We start from the raw sequence: 14195 nt of genomic DNA on the forward strand, positions 1-14195 counted from the left end.
AGGAGCTTCAGCTTTGAAAATGTGGGTAAAAGGAATTTGAGAAGTCTTCACTGGCCAGCCTCCTACCCTTCTGGCCACGGTAACAGTTATTTGCTATGATTCTTCCGTCAGCTTAGACGTTCTGTGGAAAGACCAATGAGGTCCACGGGCTGTTGACTGTGAGTGCCATAAAAGGGATCTTCTCTGGTATAGAACACTTAACAGCAGACCTTAGGATAGAAAGATGTAAGAGGCAGGCAGTGGTGGTACACACTTTTAACCCCAGCACTCAAGAGACAGAGACAGGCAGAGCTTCATGAGTTCAGGGTCAGCATGGCCTACAGAGTAAGTTCCAGGACAGCCAAGGCTATAGGCTGTACAGAGGAACTCTGCCTCAAAAAATAGTAAAAAGTAAAAGAAGAGGAGGAGGAGAATGTGGGAAATCAATGCAGGTTTGGTGAAATGGGTGGTAGCAAAAAGACGTTTGCCACAGAATTTGTCAGTCTGAGTTCAATCCCCAGGACACACGTGGTAGAAAGAGAGAACTGGCTCCTACAAGCTATCCTCTAACCTCCACAGGGGCACCAAACCATCACACACACACACACACACACACACACACACACACACACACACAATGTAAAAATAAAACAGTGAATTCATGCAGTGGTACATTCTATAATCCGAACACTTAAGAAGCGGAGACAGAAGGACTGCCACAAATAAAAGGCCAAGTTGGGCTACAGAGTGGGACCATTTCGTATTAAAAAAAAGGGGGGGGAGCAGAAGAAAACAAGAAGTATATTCATACAGGTGCACGTTCATTTACTCATGCATTTATGCAGCCTCGACGGAATACAAGAAAGAGAACTCGTGAGGATCAGAGAAATTCTCGAAGGGGTAAAAGCAGATGGGATTGGACTGACCTCAGAATTCAGGAAATAGTTGAAACAGGCTGCAACAGGCGTGCAGCACCCAGAGTACTCCATGTACGTAAGAATGCAGTGAGCCTCACAGGTAAGAGCTGATGAGTCTTGAGTCGATGGTATGCAGAGACTCAATCCGGCCAGTCAGTCCTCACCTCTAGCCACCACCACTGGCCAGACAACAGGAATGAGTCTGCTACTAGCCGGGAAAGCCAGTGCTGCATCTTGGGAAAAGTAGCAATAAATACCCAGGAGCCTCAGATGAGATAGTACCAGCCTAAGGAAATCACATGCCCTGCCAGCAGAGGCTCGGACAGGAAGTCTCACGGAAATGAGCACTCAAAAATCACTGTGCACTCGTGGAAGCCAGCCCCGCAGGAGAGAAAATATTTATAGTTGTCAAAACAGGCAGATTCGGGAAATGTACGCTGTATCAATTTGTTTTATGTCAACTTGATACAAGCTAGAGCCCTTGCAGAAGAGAAAACCTCAACCTCAGGGTTGGCCTGCAGGGGCTATTTTCTTGGTGGATGAACGATGTGGGAGGGCCCAGCACTCTGTGGGAGGTGCCACACTTGGCAGGCGGTCCTAGGTGCTATAATAAAGCAGGCTGAGCAAGTCATGAGGAGCAAGCCAGTAAGCAGCACTCCTCCAGACCCTTCACTCCGGTCCTGCCTTGAGTTCCTGGCCTGACATCCCTGGATAATGGACTACAAACTGTTGAGATAAAATAAATCCTTTCCTCTCCGAGTTGCTTTTGGTCAATGTTTTATCACAGAATAGAAACCCTACGTAAGATATAAGTTCATCATGGAAGAGGCTGACACAAGACAAAGAAAGGTTTTATTTGTCTAATGAGGACCGAGAGAGCTCTGAGAAGATATCAAATATACAGTTAAGTAAAACCATCCAACAAGGCAAGGACCATCTAGTGGGAGCACCCCCAAGGATCAGACCTAAGATGGAGAGGGAGGGACATGACCTCCACCCTGGAAAGAGCCCAGAGCTCCGAGCTACTAGTGCACTCATCAGCAGATCATCTCCAGATGCAACTGTTCCAAGGCTGCTGCTCCCTCCCTGGAATCCTGGGTGGGAAACCCCTTATCTGCTTACAGCATCTGTGTTCATCAAACCATTTGGGCTCCCTGTCCCCCTCTTTCTTCTTTGTACTGAATTGTGAGTGGGCTTTTATCTCAGCCTTACACATCCTAAGTATCAAAGCGATTACAAAGGAAGTCATGGAGGAGCCTAATTAGTCTTTGAAATCTCGCTACTCTCAAAGCCACCGCCCTATAACTGCACAGGCAGGTGGGACTATAATTGCCCCACAGGTCGTCTGTTTAAAGGCATTCCCTTGCCTCACTACCCTCTATGTCAGTTTGGGATGAGGTGCCAATAGAGCGTTCCTAAGCCTAGGGAGGCCTGGGGACAGCAGTCACGTCAGGCATTCCTGTTCCCAGTCTTGGGTTCAGGAATGCCGAGGAAGGGCCAGGGTGCTAGGACAGGTCCTACAACAGGGCATCTCCTCACAAGGCTGTGTTCTCAAATTCGACCCTCGGGCCAAAGAGCTGCTCCGCAACAACCTTGCCATCGTACTTGGGCAGTGTACCCCCAAAGTCAGCAGGCAAGATGTCCTCATCAATCTCCTGGAAGAAGCCTTCGAGGTCATCGCCATGAACAAAGACCTGCAGAGGAGAGACCAGGGCAACTGAGCAGAAGGATGAGAGAAGGGGAGGACACAGCTGAGGCGCGATGGCTTTCTCTACAGTCCTCCAGGGGTGGCCATCGGGGGAGGGGGTCTGCTCAGCTTGGGACCAGTGCGCGGCACCCGAGGAAGGCTCGGGAGGCAGCCACCCACTCACCCTCTGTAGCAACTTGTTCTTCAGGAAGGGCTTGACCACATTGTAGGTGGTGGTGAAGTACCACGGCTGGTGGATGAAGTGGATAGCTTTGAACCTGGCTGGGAATGAATCCTGCAGTGACAGAGAGAGATCCCCCACCCCATTGCCCATGGTCTCAGGGGCTCTTACTTACTCTCTCTCTCTCTCTCTCTCTCTCTCTCTCTCTCTCTCTCAATGGCACCACATGTTGCCCTGAAGGACAGCCCGTCCCAGGGGCCAGCCACCAGAGAACCCAGGTTTCACCTTTGCTCTAAGGTACAGGGAGGAAATCCTGAGAGTTACACAGCCTAACCTGTCCCATGATGCGAAACAAAAACAGAACTGAAATCCTAGAACTAAAGTTTTTAAAAAGGGATGAGACAGTACCACGCCTTGGTTATTTGGTGATTGTGAGTTGGATATATGTGTACATATTCGTGTGTCCATGTGCCCATGTGTCTGTGTGTGTGTGTGTGTACGTGGTGTGTGTTTGTGTGTGTGTATTGTTTGTTTATTGAGACAGGGCCTCATGTGTATACAAAGCTGGCCTTATAATGTAGATGACTTATGACCTTGAACTTCCAATCCTCCTGCCGCTTCCGAGTTCTAGAACTACAGGCCATGATGGCCAATGCTGGGGATCAACCTTAGAGCTTTGTGTAAGCTAGGGAAGCACACTGCCAACTGATCAGTATCCTCAGCTTGGGAGACTGGGTTGTTTTCAAACCACTTGTCCGCTGAGTAGACTGCAAACCGTTATAGACTATGAGGACACTGTGGTCATGCCTCCTTGTCCTTCAGAAATTGCCTCACCCACCATCTCCCCACCTCTGCTTCCCAAACACACACAGAGCAAATATAAGGTAGCTCAAAGAAGAGACAGGGGAATATCAGTATATGAGGGAATCAGAAGGGGAGATCCCTTCCTGAGGTTCCAGGACAACTCATATGTAGTTAAATCCAGCCTCTGCCACTTTATCTGTGTGCCGCCTTGTAAAGTCAGTCTCTGATCCTCAGTTTCCAGGTTTGTAAGATGAAGCAGAAGATATGGGAGGGAACCCTCCCAAGGAGTCAATGAAACCAGGCTCCACAGTCATGCAAGCGTTTGTGGCTGAGATGACAGCTGTCGCTGCTCTGTATGACACTAGATTGTCAACCCCTCCCTCGGGCCCCTTCTTGCATCATGAAACTGGAAAACCAGGCCAAGCCTCCCCACCTGTGAGAGGTTCCTATCAGGCACTTTTCAAGGTCTCACCTGGAGCATGTCCACCATCTTCTTGAGATCCGACGGGCGGAGCCCAGCTGCCTGCTGCATGGTAAAGCCCTTAAAATTCTCAACAATGCAGAAGCCATTGATTTGGGTTTCCTCGTTCTCCAGCAGTTTCTCCAAAATGAAACAATATGCCTGCAAGATCTAGAAGCATAGGGGCTAGGTGTGTGGCTCAATCACCAGGCCCTAGAGTTGATTTCCAGCAGCAGAAAGCCTGAAGCACAGCAGGGGTTTAAGATCCAACCCACAGGCATGATTAAATCTCGGGGTCCCGAGTGGAGAGCCAACTGGCACATTACAGGGATTTGCCAAATGTGTCCATCTAGGGTCTCCCCCTCACTGAATACTCGCCAATAAAATACCTTCACTGTCCCATTCATGACTAGAAACCACGGAGTTCATCCCGCTAGAAACAACCTGAGCACCCAGTAAGAGACGTGAAAGGAAGGCAGCTGTAAGCTGTGGGATACTGCGGAGCAGTGAAAACGGTGGAAAGCATTAACAACGTGGGGAACTCCTCATGACATTCATTGCCCAGAAGGATCCCTTGCGGGTTTGGTTTTTGTTTGTCGGTGCAAGAAATCAACAGAAGAGTCTTGGGCATGCTAAGCAAGCACTCTACCGTCCTCCAGCCCTTGGTGTTTTTAGACGGTCTCGATTTATAGCTCAGGCTGGCTTTGAAAATTGTTTAGCCCAGGCTAGCCTTGAACAAGAGCTCCTCCTACCACAAACCAATTCCTGAGTGCTGGGATTGCAGATCTGACCATTACCCTGCCTACTGTGGTCCGCCTTTCCCTGATCCTCCTTCCCTCCCTCCCTCCCTCCCTCCCTCCCTCCCTCCCTCCCTCCCTCCCTCCCTCCCTCCCTTTCTTCCTTCTTCCCTTTTTCAGTACTGGGGATTGAACCTGGGGCAGTGCAAACTACTAAACAGTATCACCACAAGCCCTCTTTTTCTACAAATTTTTAGACTGTGTCTTGCAAAGTTACTTAGGCTGGCCTTGAACTCGCTCTACAGACATGGCAGGCCTTAAACTTGTAATCAGTCCTCTTGCTTCAGCCTCCCTAGAAGATGGGTTTAAAGGCCTGTGCCACCAAGAATGACTCATGAACCATCCCACTGTTATAAGAAATGTGTGTGTGTGTGTGTGTGTAAAATAAATTGGAAGAATACTGTGCTTAAAAAAAAAAATCTGGGTAGCAGAATGATAGACGATTTTACATTTGTAATTTTTTGATACTATTTATATAATAAGAAAATCCTTTTCTTAAAAAAAAAAATACCTTCAGCTGGAGCTAGATAGCTCTGTGATTAAGAGAGCTTGCTGTTCTTACAGAAGACCCGAGTTTGGTTCTCAGCACCCACATCAGGTGGCTGGCTCATAACTGCTTATAACGCCAGCTCCAGGGGATCTGATGCCTCTGGCCACCCCAGGAACTAGCACTCATGAACACACACACAATTAAAATATAATATAGATTTTGTGGGTCATGGTGGTACATGACTTTAATTTCACCGCTTGGCAGGCAGAAGCAAAGCAGATGTCTGTGAGTTCAAGGTCAACCTGATCTACATAGTGAGTTCCAGGACAGCCAAGGCTAAGAACAGAGAATTCAAAAAAAAAAAAAAAAAAGTGTGTGTAAATCTTTTTAAAAGATTTTATTTATTTCTTTTTAATTTTTCTTTTTCGAGATAGGGTTTCTCTGTGTAGCTGAGATTAAAGCTGTGCACCTCCACTGCCTGGCTTATTTTTTAAAAGATTTATTTACTTAATATATAGAAGTTTTATCTGCATGTACACTTGCTTTGCACACCAGAAGAAGGTATGGGATCCCGTGGAGTATAGCTATAGACAGTAGTGAGCTGCCGTGTGGTTGCTGGGAATTGAACTCAGGACCCCTGGAAGAACAGCCAGTGCTCTTAACCGCTGAGCCATATCTCCAGCCCTTATTTTTGTTTTCATAATCAATATTTATGAGGAAAATGTTGGCTCCCCTGGAGCTGGAATGACAGGAGACTTCCTGACACGGGTTCTGGGACAGGACTCAGGTCCTCTCAAGTGCTTTTAACTGCTGAACCATCTCTCTGACCCTCTTCCCCAAAATAATCTGTCTAAAAAAAAAAAAAGCTTTAAAGCTTTAGGGGTGCTGGAGAGATGGCCCTGAGGTTAAGAGCACTGGTTGTTCTTCTAAAGGTCCTGAGTTCAATTCCCAGCAACCACATGGTGGCTCACAGCCATTTACAATGAGATCTGGTGCCCTCTTCTGGCCTGCAGGCACACATGCAGGCAGAACACTGTACACATAGTAAATAAATAAATCTTAAAAAAAAAAAAAAAAGAGCTTTGATCCAAAAGCTAGTATCTTGTTTACCAAGAAGACCTAGTAAGAAGATCAGGCATTAGGTAGGGATGATTGCTAGATCCATCACCATTTAACTAGTGCAGAGGGCCGGCCAGCACAATCTAACTTCTTCTTAAGGTCTGGAGTCTAAAAAGCAGAAAGGTCACGTGAAGAAAATAATCTCCTTTATTTACAGCTAACAGCAAACTTAGGGACACAGGCGAAGGCCGGAGCGTAGCTCACTTGGCAGAGCACTTGTCCAGCATGCGTGTAATCCCGGGTTTGATCCCCAGCACTACCTAGAGCCGGGTATGGTGGCACACGCCTCTAACCCCAGCATAGAGGGAGGACCTAAAATTCAAAGGCCATCCTTAACTACAGGAGTAAATTCAAGACCAGCCTGGGGTACCTGAGACGCTGTTTCAAATCAAAACAAAACAAATAAGAAAGGAGGGATGAGGGGAAAACTGAATGAATGAAAGAAAGAAAAAAATAAATAAAGGAAAATCCTTAATCCTTCCCTCGTCGGCCTCTTCAGTGCTTAAACTTACTGGCATGCAGGAAACGCAGGGTTAATTAGGACAGAAGCTGACCTTTCCAGAATCTCCCAACCCATTGTCCTCTGATCCCCATTCCCTCTACTGCTCTCAGCTTTCAGTTTTTGGCAAGGTTTCCCTGAGCTCATATCCCACAGCTGTTGCCTACACTTGGCACTGCTGGGGACAGGTAGGCCAGCAGTGGGCTCTGCTTGCAAAGCTGCTGGGCTTTCCAGCTGCCCTGGAGCATTCTAGGAATTCTGCCCCCGCTTGGAAGATGCCTGATGGCAGGTGACTGCCTGCCTTCCTCCCTCTGAAGACCTGGCCTCCTGGGGATTCCCACAAGAAAGACAAGGGTTAGGAGAGAGAGCCCAGCTGACCTCATCAAAGGTGACTTCTTCACAGTGCCAGTTCTCAATGTTGAAGACCATAACCACTCGGCCATACTTGTCGCGGCTGGAAAGGACGCCGGGGTAACCTGCCTCGATGGTGCAGCGGATGGCCTCCATGGATAGGCTATCGAAGAGCTCGGGGTACTGGAGCCGGAAGTTCACATAGCCTGCAAGGGGAAGAGTCAAGGAGCCCCCTTGGGAGCCATTCCAGCCTCGCTCACCCACCTTCTCGGTTCACACTGAGAACCTTGTGAGCTGTGCAGACATGGCGTACAGTCCCGAACGGGAAGGTAATCAATCATACGTTATATTCCTCCCCTTGGGGTTGACACAGGCTGTCAACTGGACGCGGGGTCAGCTGAGTGGGCGGGTGGGCAGCTCTGAGGGAAAGCCTGGGAAGATAAACTGAAGGCTCCAGCTAGACGGAGGCCCTTCCTAATTCTAGCAATGCCTATATTGTGCACAAATGCCATTCTTACCTATCCCGAACAGGTCCTTGCCTTCACATGGCCATCTGTATCCCCAACCTGGGGCCCAGAGGAGGGGTTTAGGGAGCAATTGCCAAGGAACTGCCAATAATTTCTCTGCTGTTCTAGAACACTCCAGGCTTATCTCGAAACACTTTTGCCTTGTGGATGTCTCTCCCCAGTTACTCCAATGTCTAATGTCCTTGGGCTTTTTTTTTTTTTTTCAGTTGTTCCTTTGCAGTGGGAGCCTTCCTAGGCACTTCATGTACAGCTTCAATCTTCTGTCCTTTATACCCAACTGCTCATTTTTCTCCTCACCCCTCATCACTCAAACTCTACTGATGTATTCCATTTACTCCCACAAACTGACTATAAGGTCTACAACATCAGGGGATGCTTGAACTCCTTGACCTAAAGCAGTGGGTGGGGCCAGGGTGGCACTGGATTAACACTTGTGGAAGGAGGGGGAAAGTAAAAAGGGGAAGCCTTTGGGCCACAGATCACCTGTTTCAACCCCTCCCCCTATAGACAGCAAAGACTTGATTTCTTCAGGAATGTTTTCCTCCACCCAGCACGGCCATGATAGTTCTGTCGCAGCTCCCCATCCCCAAGGCAAGCACCATCTTTGGTTTCACTGGGGTTGAGATTTAGTGCCAAGGGAGAGCATGGGCCAGGCACAGCTTCTCACCTGTAACATCCCAGCGCCCAGAGTGCTTATGAAGAGGGGCTGCAAAGGAAACCTTCCTTTGTCAGCTAAAGGTGGTACCCGATTCCACTCACTGAGTCCCAAGACTGACAGAGAAGAGATTCTTCTAAGAATCTGGCCTTGACCAACTAATTCTGTCCATCCAACCATCCATCCATCCACCCAGCAACTAACAGAGTCCAAGTAATCTTGAGGGCTGCTTAATTCACACACACACTCGAAAGATATGGAGACAGTGACTACCTCGTGGCATAAGGGAGTTTTTCAGTGTGGAAAGGGTGGACACCCTCATCAACACCCTCTCCACCCTCCCTAGGCCAGAATCATCCCTCTCCTCCAGGCCTTACCTTTAAGCAGCTCATAAGCACGGCCCACGTCGAACTTACGGGCACGGATGAAGCGCAAGAGGAAGGCATTGTCCCTGGCCTGTACCCTCTCAGCCACCGCCAGGGCCAGCTCCTCCCCAGAAGCAGCCTGTGCCTGTATCAGCTCCTGTAGCTCCCTCACCACCTCGTCCCGGGTCTCCTCCTTTTCATTCAGCTCATCCTTGGCCTGGAACAGGGTAGGGTGGGGCAGACAGTTACCAGTAGGTGCTGGTGAGGAACAGAGCATGCGTGAAAAGGCTCAACTCTAAGCTGGCTTGCTGGGAGGGGTCTGACTCCTTCGCAGGGGTGGCGCGCTGCTCTCTCATACATGATTGCACTTGGAGGGAGTCAAACTGCTCCGCTTGGGTCAGGGCCCATGTATACTATGTTCTTGTCAAACACCCTGCTATGTCCTCTAAATACAGTGTGTGTGTCGCACTTGAATTTATTCATTGCATGTGTGAGTGTTTTGCCGGCACATATGTCTGTGCCCCTGTGTACATTGCTGTTTTGCCTGCATGTATGTCTGTTTGAGAGTGTCAGATCTTGAAGTTACAGACAGTTGTGAGATACCACATGGGTGCTGGGAACTGAACCCAGCTCCTCTGGAAGAGCAGTCTTAACCACTGAGCCATCTCTCCAGCCCTACATTGTGTTTTTAAGCTTTGCCACAACTCCTTGTGGGATTTGGTTGGTTCTGTTTTGTTTGTTTATTTGTTTGTTTTAGTTTGTGTTTTTAGTTAGCCTTTGCATTTATTTATTTTGTGTGTGTATGTGTGTTTAGGGGAGCACCCATTTAGGACAGTGTGCGCCGTGATGTTCATGTGGAACTCTTTTTGCTATGTGAGCCCTTGGGATCAAGCTCATTTGCTCAGGCTTGATGCAAGTGCCTTTTAGCCAATGAGCCACCTCACCAAGCCCTTGTTTTTTGTTTGTTTGGTTTTTGAGATGGGATTTCTAGCCCAGGCTGACCCCAAATTTGGTATCATAGCCAAGATTTACCTGGGACTTCTGGTGCTGCTTGCACCTGCATGTGCTGGGATTATAGACAGGCAGGTGCTATCATGCCCAGTGTCATGTGATGGTAGGAGTGGAATACAGAATCCCATGCACTTTAGACAACTCCGCCAACTGAGCCACACCGCCAAACCTATTTTTTTTTCTTTTGATACAAGATCTCTATATGCAACCCAGGCTGACCTTAAAATTATAATTCTCTACCTTATGCCTCCCACGCTCTGGAATTAAAGGCGTGAGTCACTATGCTCTGATAGTGTCCTGGTCTCCATCTCCCAGGAGAGCAGGCTAGGGAGGCGAGAGGTGATGCGTTCTTGTCCTACGTCCTCCAAGAAGGAGGCACTTCTGGGGCTCCTAATCAGGGCCTCCTCAACTTGACCCAGCGGAAGGCAGCCTGCCTCAGCCCCAGAGCTTCACAGCCCTTGTTTTGGCTGAGCAAGAAGAGCTGTGAGAATGGCTGGGGCAGCTCTTCCTTTGGGCAGCAGGAAGGGCAAGGGAGAAGAATTCAGATGTGTCCAACCTGAGAGCACCTGTTGATGGAGATTCCAGCCGATGCAGAAATGAGAGACTGAAGCTGAACTCAGCTGCTTCTCACCTTCGCTCAGCCACCCTTAAGACAGCTGCCTACTCCAGCAGATTAGACTCTGAGCTAGTCTAGCCGCCATAGTTCATAGGCACAGATGGAGGCCAGACCCAGAGAGGGGAAGCAGTTTGCTCAAGGTCACACCAGTAGTTGAACATGTCCTAGAACTTGAGCCTCCTGCTTTTCCACTGGGGACAATGTACCCTTGTTAACTAGGGCCACTTCCAAAGCAGTGTTCTTTATATTTGAGTCTAGGATGGCCCCTGGCGCATATGCTCCAGGCTGGAGTGCTAGACTAAAAGGTGGTCTGAATACTGATTAACCCAGCTGTTGTAATGGCTCTGAGCTTCTCTGGATCTCTTATATCTCTAGAACAGGCTAGGCTCTCAGTTCCAGGATGACCTAGAGCGTGGGGCCTTTTCTAAAGGAGAAAGGATTAGGAAGTGTCCGTCCCACCCCTACCATGTTGCCCCTCAGGTTGTCCCAGCCATCACTCCCATTCCCTCCCACTCTGGTACCTCACCTTTTGCAAAGTGTGGCGGGGCAGCTGGCTGCAGGGGCCAAAGACAGGACCATGGTCCTTGGTTGTGAGCTGCTCCAGCTGTGCCCGGAGCTCCTGCTCCTCTTCGGGGACCATCCGGAATGTGCCCACCTGGGCAGACAGGAGTCAGGAAGAAGCCAGGACAGCTCTGCCCACCCCTGCCCCCAGCAGCCAGAACCACCGGCAAATGGGCCTGCTGAGACCTTGCATAGTGCCTTTGGCCAAGGTCTGTGCTAAACCTCCTCTTTCTGGTGGATCAGGGCCCCAAAGAGGTTGTCAAGGACTAGGGAGGAAGGGAACAAGGGAAGAGGGACCAGGATACTCACCCCCTCTGACATATTGTCTCTTGAAGACACTGACAGGAAAGAAAGAACCTGTTTGCTCTGCCCTGGCCTCTCCAGGTGGCCTGCCCCCAGCAGCCAAGGAAGTCAGGATTGCAGTGACACTAGAGAAACCGTTTTGTGTTTGTCTCAGAACAGTGCAGTTTGAGCATTTAAGTCCCTCCCGACAGCTAGGCGATTGGTCAGAAGTACAGATTCATGGGTCCTGGTCCCTGTGATTCTAACTAGAGGGCTAAAATTAGAGTGCGGCCCCACCTGGCTATGAAGGACGTGATTCCTGGGCTACGCTTTGGAAACCCTGCATTTGGAAGAGGAACGCTGCAAATATCCTGCCCTTCAGCTGTGACTAGCCAGGAACAAACCTGAATCGGTCCCCTTCTCAGCTACAGGGTCGGATCACTGCCATGTAATGCAATCTCTCTTCCTCTCTGCAGCCTTCCTTCCCCAATGCAAATGGGCACCCCAGAAATCTTGACCTAGTAGACGGCTCTGCCCTCCCCCACTCCCTCCAGTGCATTCATGCTTAGGAGCCATGGTGAGCAGTTATTCAGTCAGTCCTGGGTGTGTGTTCAGAGCTATGTGACACATTGAGGGTTTTCAAATTTATAATCTCAGAGACAGGCATGGCAGGGCCAGGAAAAAGTAAATGACTTATCCAAGGTAACATAGCCCAAGGAAGCCAGGTCTGAGGATATATACCTAAGCTATGGCACCAAGAAGCAGCTTGGGACAACAGGATGTGGGGACCTGGGTTCTAATCCTGGTGAGACTTGCAAATTGTGTGATTTCACCTGAGTCTCCACTGTCCCTTGTTGGGATGAAAGGGCTATAAGATGTAATTCAATAATGTACACAAGCATCATTGAGCCACCAAGATTTCAGTCATGGCCCACATGTCCCCAGATTTTCTCCCCCTGGGCCTAAATGTCCCCAGTGACTGGAAGAAACTTTAATCATTCTGTTTGTGCCTGTGACCAGGTTCTATTGGTCAACTCAGTCACCTACTCATAGTTGGTGAGCAGCTGGGGCTTGAACCTGTGTCTGCCCGACCCTGTGTCTCTATAATGCCTAAAGCCAAGGCACCTCTGTGCAAACTCCCTGGGGGAGCTGGTGACAGAAACCTTGTAGGTTGGAGAGATCTGGATTTGAATCTGGCTTTTACCACCTGGGTGGCCACAGGCAAGTTATTTATTTAATCCTTCTAAGACTGAGGGCAAACTGAGGACAATCTGAAGACAATAGTGATTGTCTTGAAGACCACAGGTTTCTGTGACCTACCCGAAAGTAGAATCTTTCTCTACAGTGGAGTCCGCTCTCCCTTTCTTAATATCACACTGAGATTAATCTAATCTGTACACTGAAACTTGAGGATCCCAGAGAATATCTAAGGGCCACCCATCTTTTGAAGCTGTCCCTTCCTTACCAAGAAGGGAACTCTGGGGGCTGGAATCCACCCACAAGAACTAAGTACAAGCCACTTGTGGGTAATAGACAGACATTCAAATATGTTGGCTCAAAAGACCAAAAGCCAAGTACAGTGGCACACAACTGTATTTTCAGCACTTGATAGAGGCAAGAGGATCAGACAGAAGTTAAGGTTATCCTTGGCTATATAGTGAGTTCAAAGCCGTCTGTGCTACATAAGACTCTATCTAAAAAAAAAAAAAAAAAAAAAAAAAAAAAAAAAAAAAAAGGTGGCATGGTGGTGCACATCTTTAATTCAAGCACCCAGGGGATCCCTGAGTTAGAGGCCAGCCTGATCTACATAGTGAGTTCCAGGACAGCAAGGGCTACTCAGGGAAACCCTGTCTCCAGCAAACAAAGCAAAGCAAAACTATGAAGAACTGGAGAGGAGTTAGTGAATACCTCAAGCCCAAGTCTCAGATCTTAGAAACACAAGGTCAAAGTCGGCATAGAGAAGCATTTATCTCTTATCTTTAAAAAAGTATTTATCCATGAGCCGTGGGCATGTACATAATGAAAACATGCTACACCTAGCTTCACACTGATGTTCTCTGTCTTTTAGAGTCAGCAAATAAAACACAATTGATTGCCAATATTAGAACATAAAAGGCGTCTGATCGGCAGTTCTAATTGAATTAGGTTCTCAGCGTTTGTATGGGCTGCGCCTACCTGTAGCTTGGTCTGGCTCACCCTGCAGAATGGCAGTCTGAGTCGTGGTGAACCCCACCCAACCCTGACCACTCACTCCCTCCCAGACACACTGTCTTACTCTCCCTGGCCCAGCCAGGCCTTGTTCCTCACTTACCTGACAGCAGTTTCTTGGGGCTACACGCTGCCTGCCAGAATTGTTCTGGCGCTCTGGAGGCTGCCTCCTTTGGAGGTGTGGTCAGGTCAGCAAGCTCGGATTAGAGTGTCACAAGGAACTTCTCAGGCCACCGTTTCCGTTAAATCAGGCTCACAAGCGAAGCACCCTGAGGGAGAGGGGAGAGGCCCAGCCTGCAGGCGACTGTCAAAGCCCTGCTTTGTGAGCTCCTGCTTGGGACTCTGTTCAACCATGTGGAAGTCACTTCACTGGGATCTGGGCCAACCCCATCTCATTTCCCTGCCCTCTCTCTTCTCCAACTGGGAAGCAGGGATGCCTGGGAGGGTGCTCCCTCCCACAAAGGGTAGGACATATAGAGAAGTGAAGAGAAATTGTGTAAATGTGGTCATCAATGCCATCCAGGCCTATGGTCCGCAGTCCTGTGCAGAGGGAACAGAGCTGGCAAAGCTGAGGCAGGGAAGGACCTGCTAGGTATCCCAGGCTGGCCCCAAACCACTGCCCACTTTTTTTGTAGCAACTCTGTTGCTAATCCACACCCTCAGTCCCTGCCTCTTTTGGTTTTGAG

The 14195-nt window shown here is 48.9% G+C and overlaps 1 protein-coding gene across 1 annotated transcript; it reads right to left on the reverse strand.

The window, feature by feature from the left end:
• Positions 1 to 1742: 1742 nt before the first annotated feature.
• On the reverse strand, positions 1743 to 13831 carry Rlbp1 (retinaldehyde binding protein 1). The gene is made up of 8 exons (XM_021647037.2): positions 13613 to 13831; positions 11329 to 11447; positions 10985 to 11113; positions 8844 to 9048; positions 7312 to 7490; positions 4041 to 4199; positions 2768 to 2878; positions 1743 to 2590 (listed from the first exon to the last, which is right to left on the reverse strand). Exons 2-8 carry the CDS (start codon positions 11338 to 11340, stop codon positions 2432 to 2434), a joined length of 954 nt encoding a protein of 317 aa, XP_021502712.1. The 5' UTR covers positions 11341 to 11447; positions 13613 to 13831; the 3' UTR covers positions 1743 to 2431.
• Positions 13832 to 14195: the final 364 nt, after the last annotated feature.

The sequence above is a fragment of the Meriones unguiculatus genome, chromosome 14 (genome assembly GCF_030254825.1).
Source record: "Meriones unguiculatus strain TT.TT164.6M chromosome 14, Bangor_MerUng_6.1, whole genome shotgun sequence".
Classification (NCBI taxonomy): Eukaryota; Metazoa; Chordata; class Mammalia; order Rodentia; family Muridae; genus Meriones; species Meriones unguiculatus.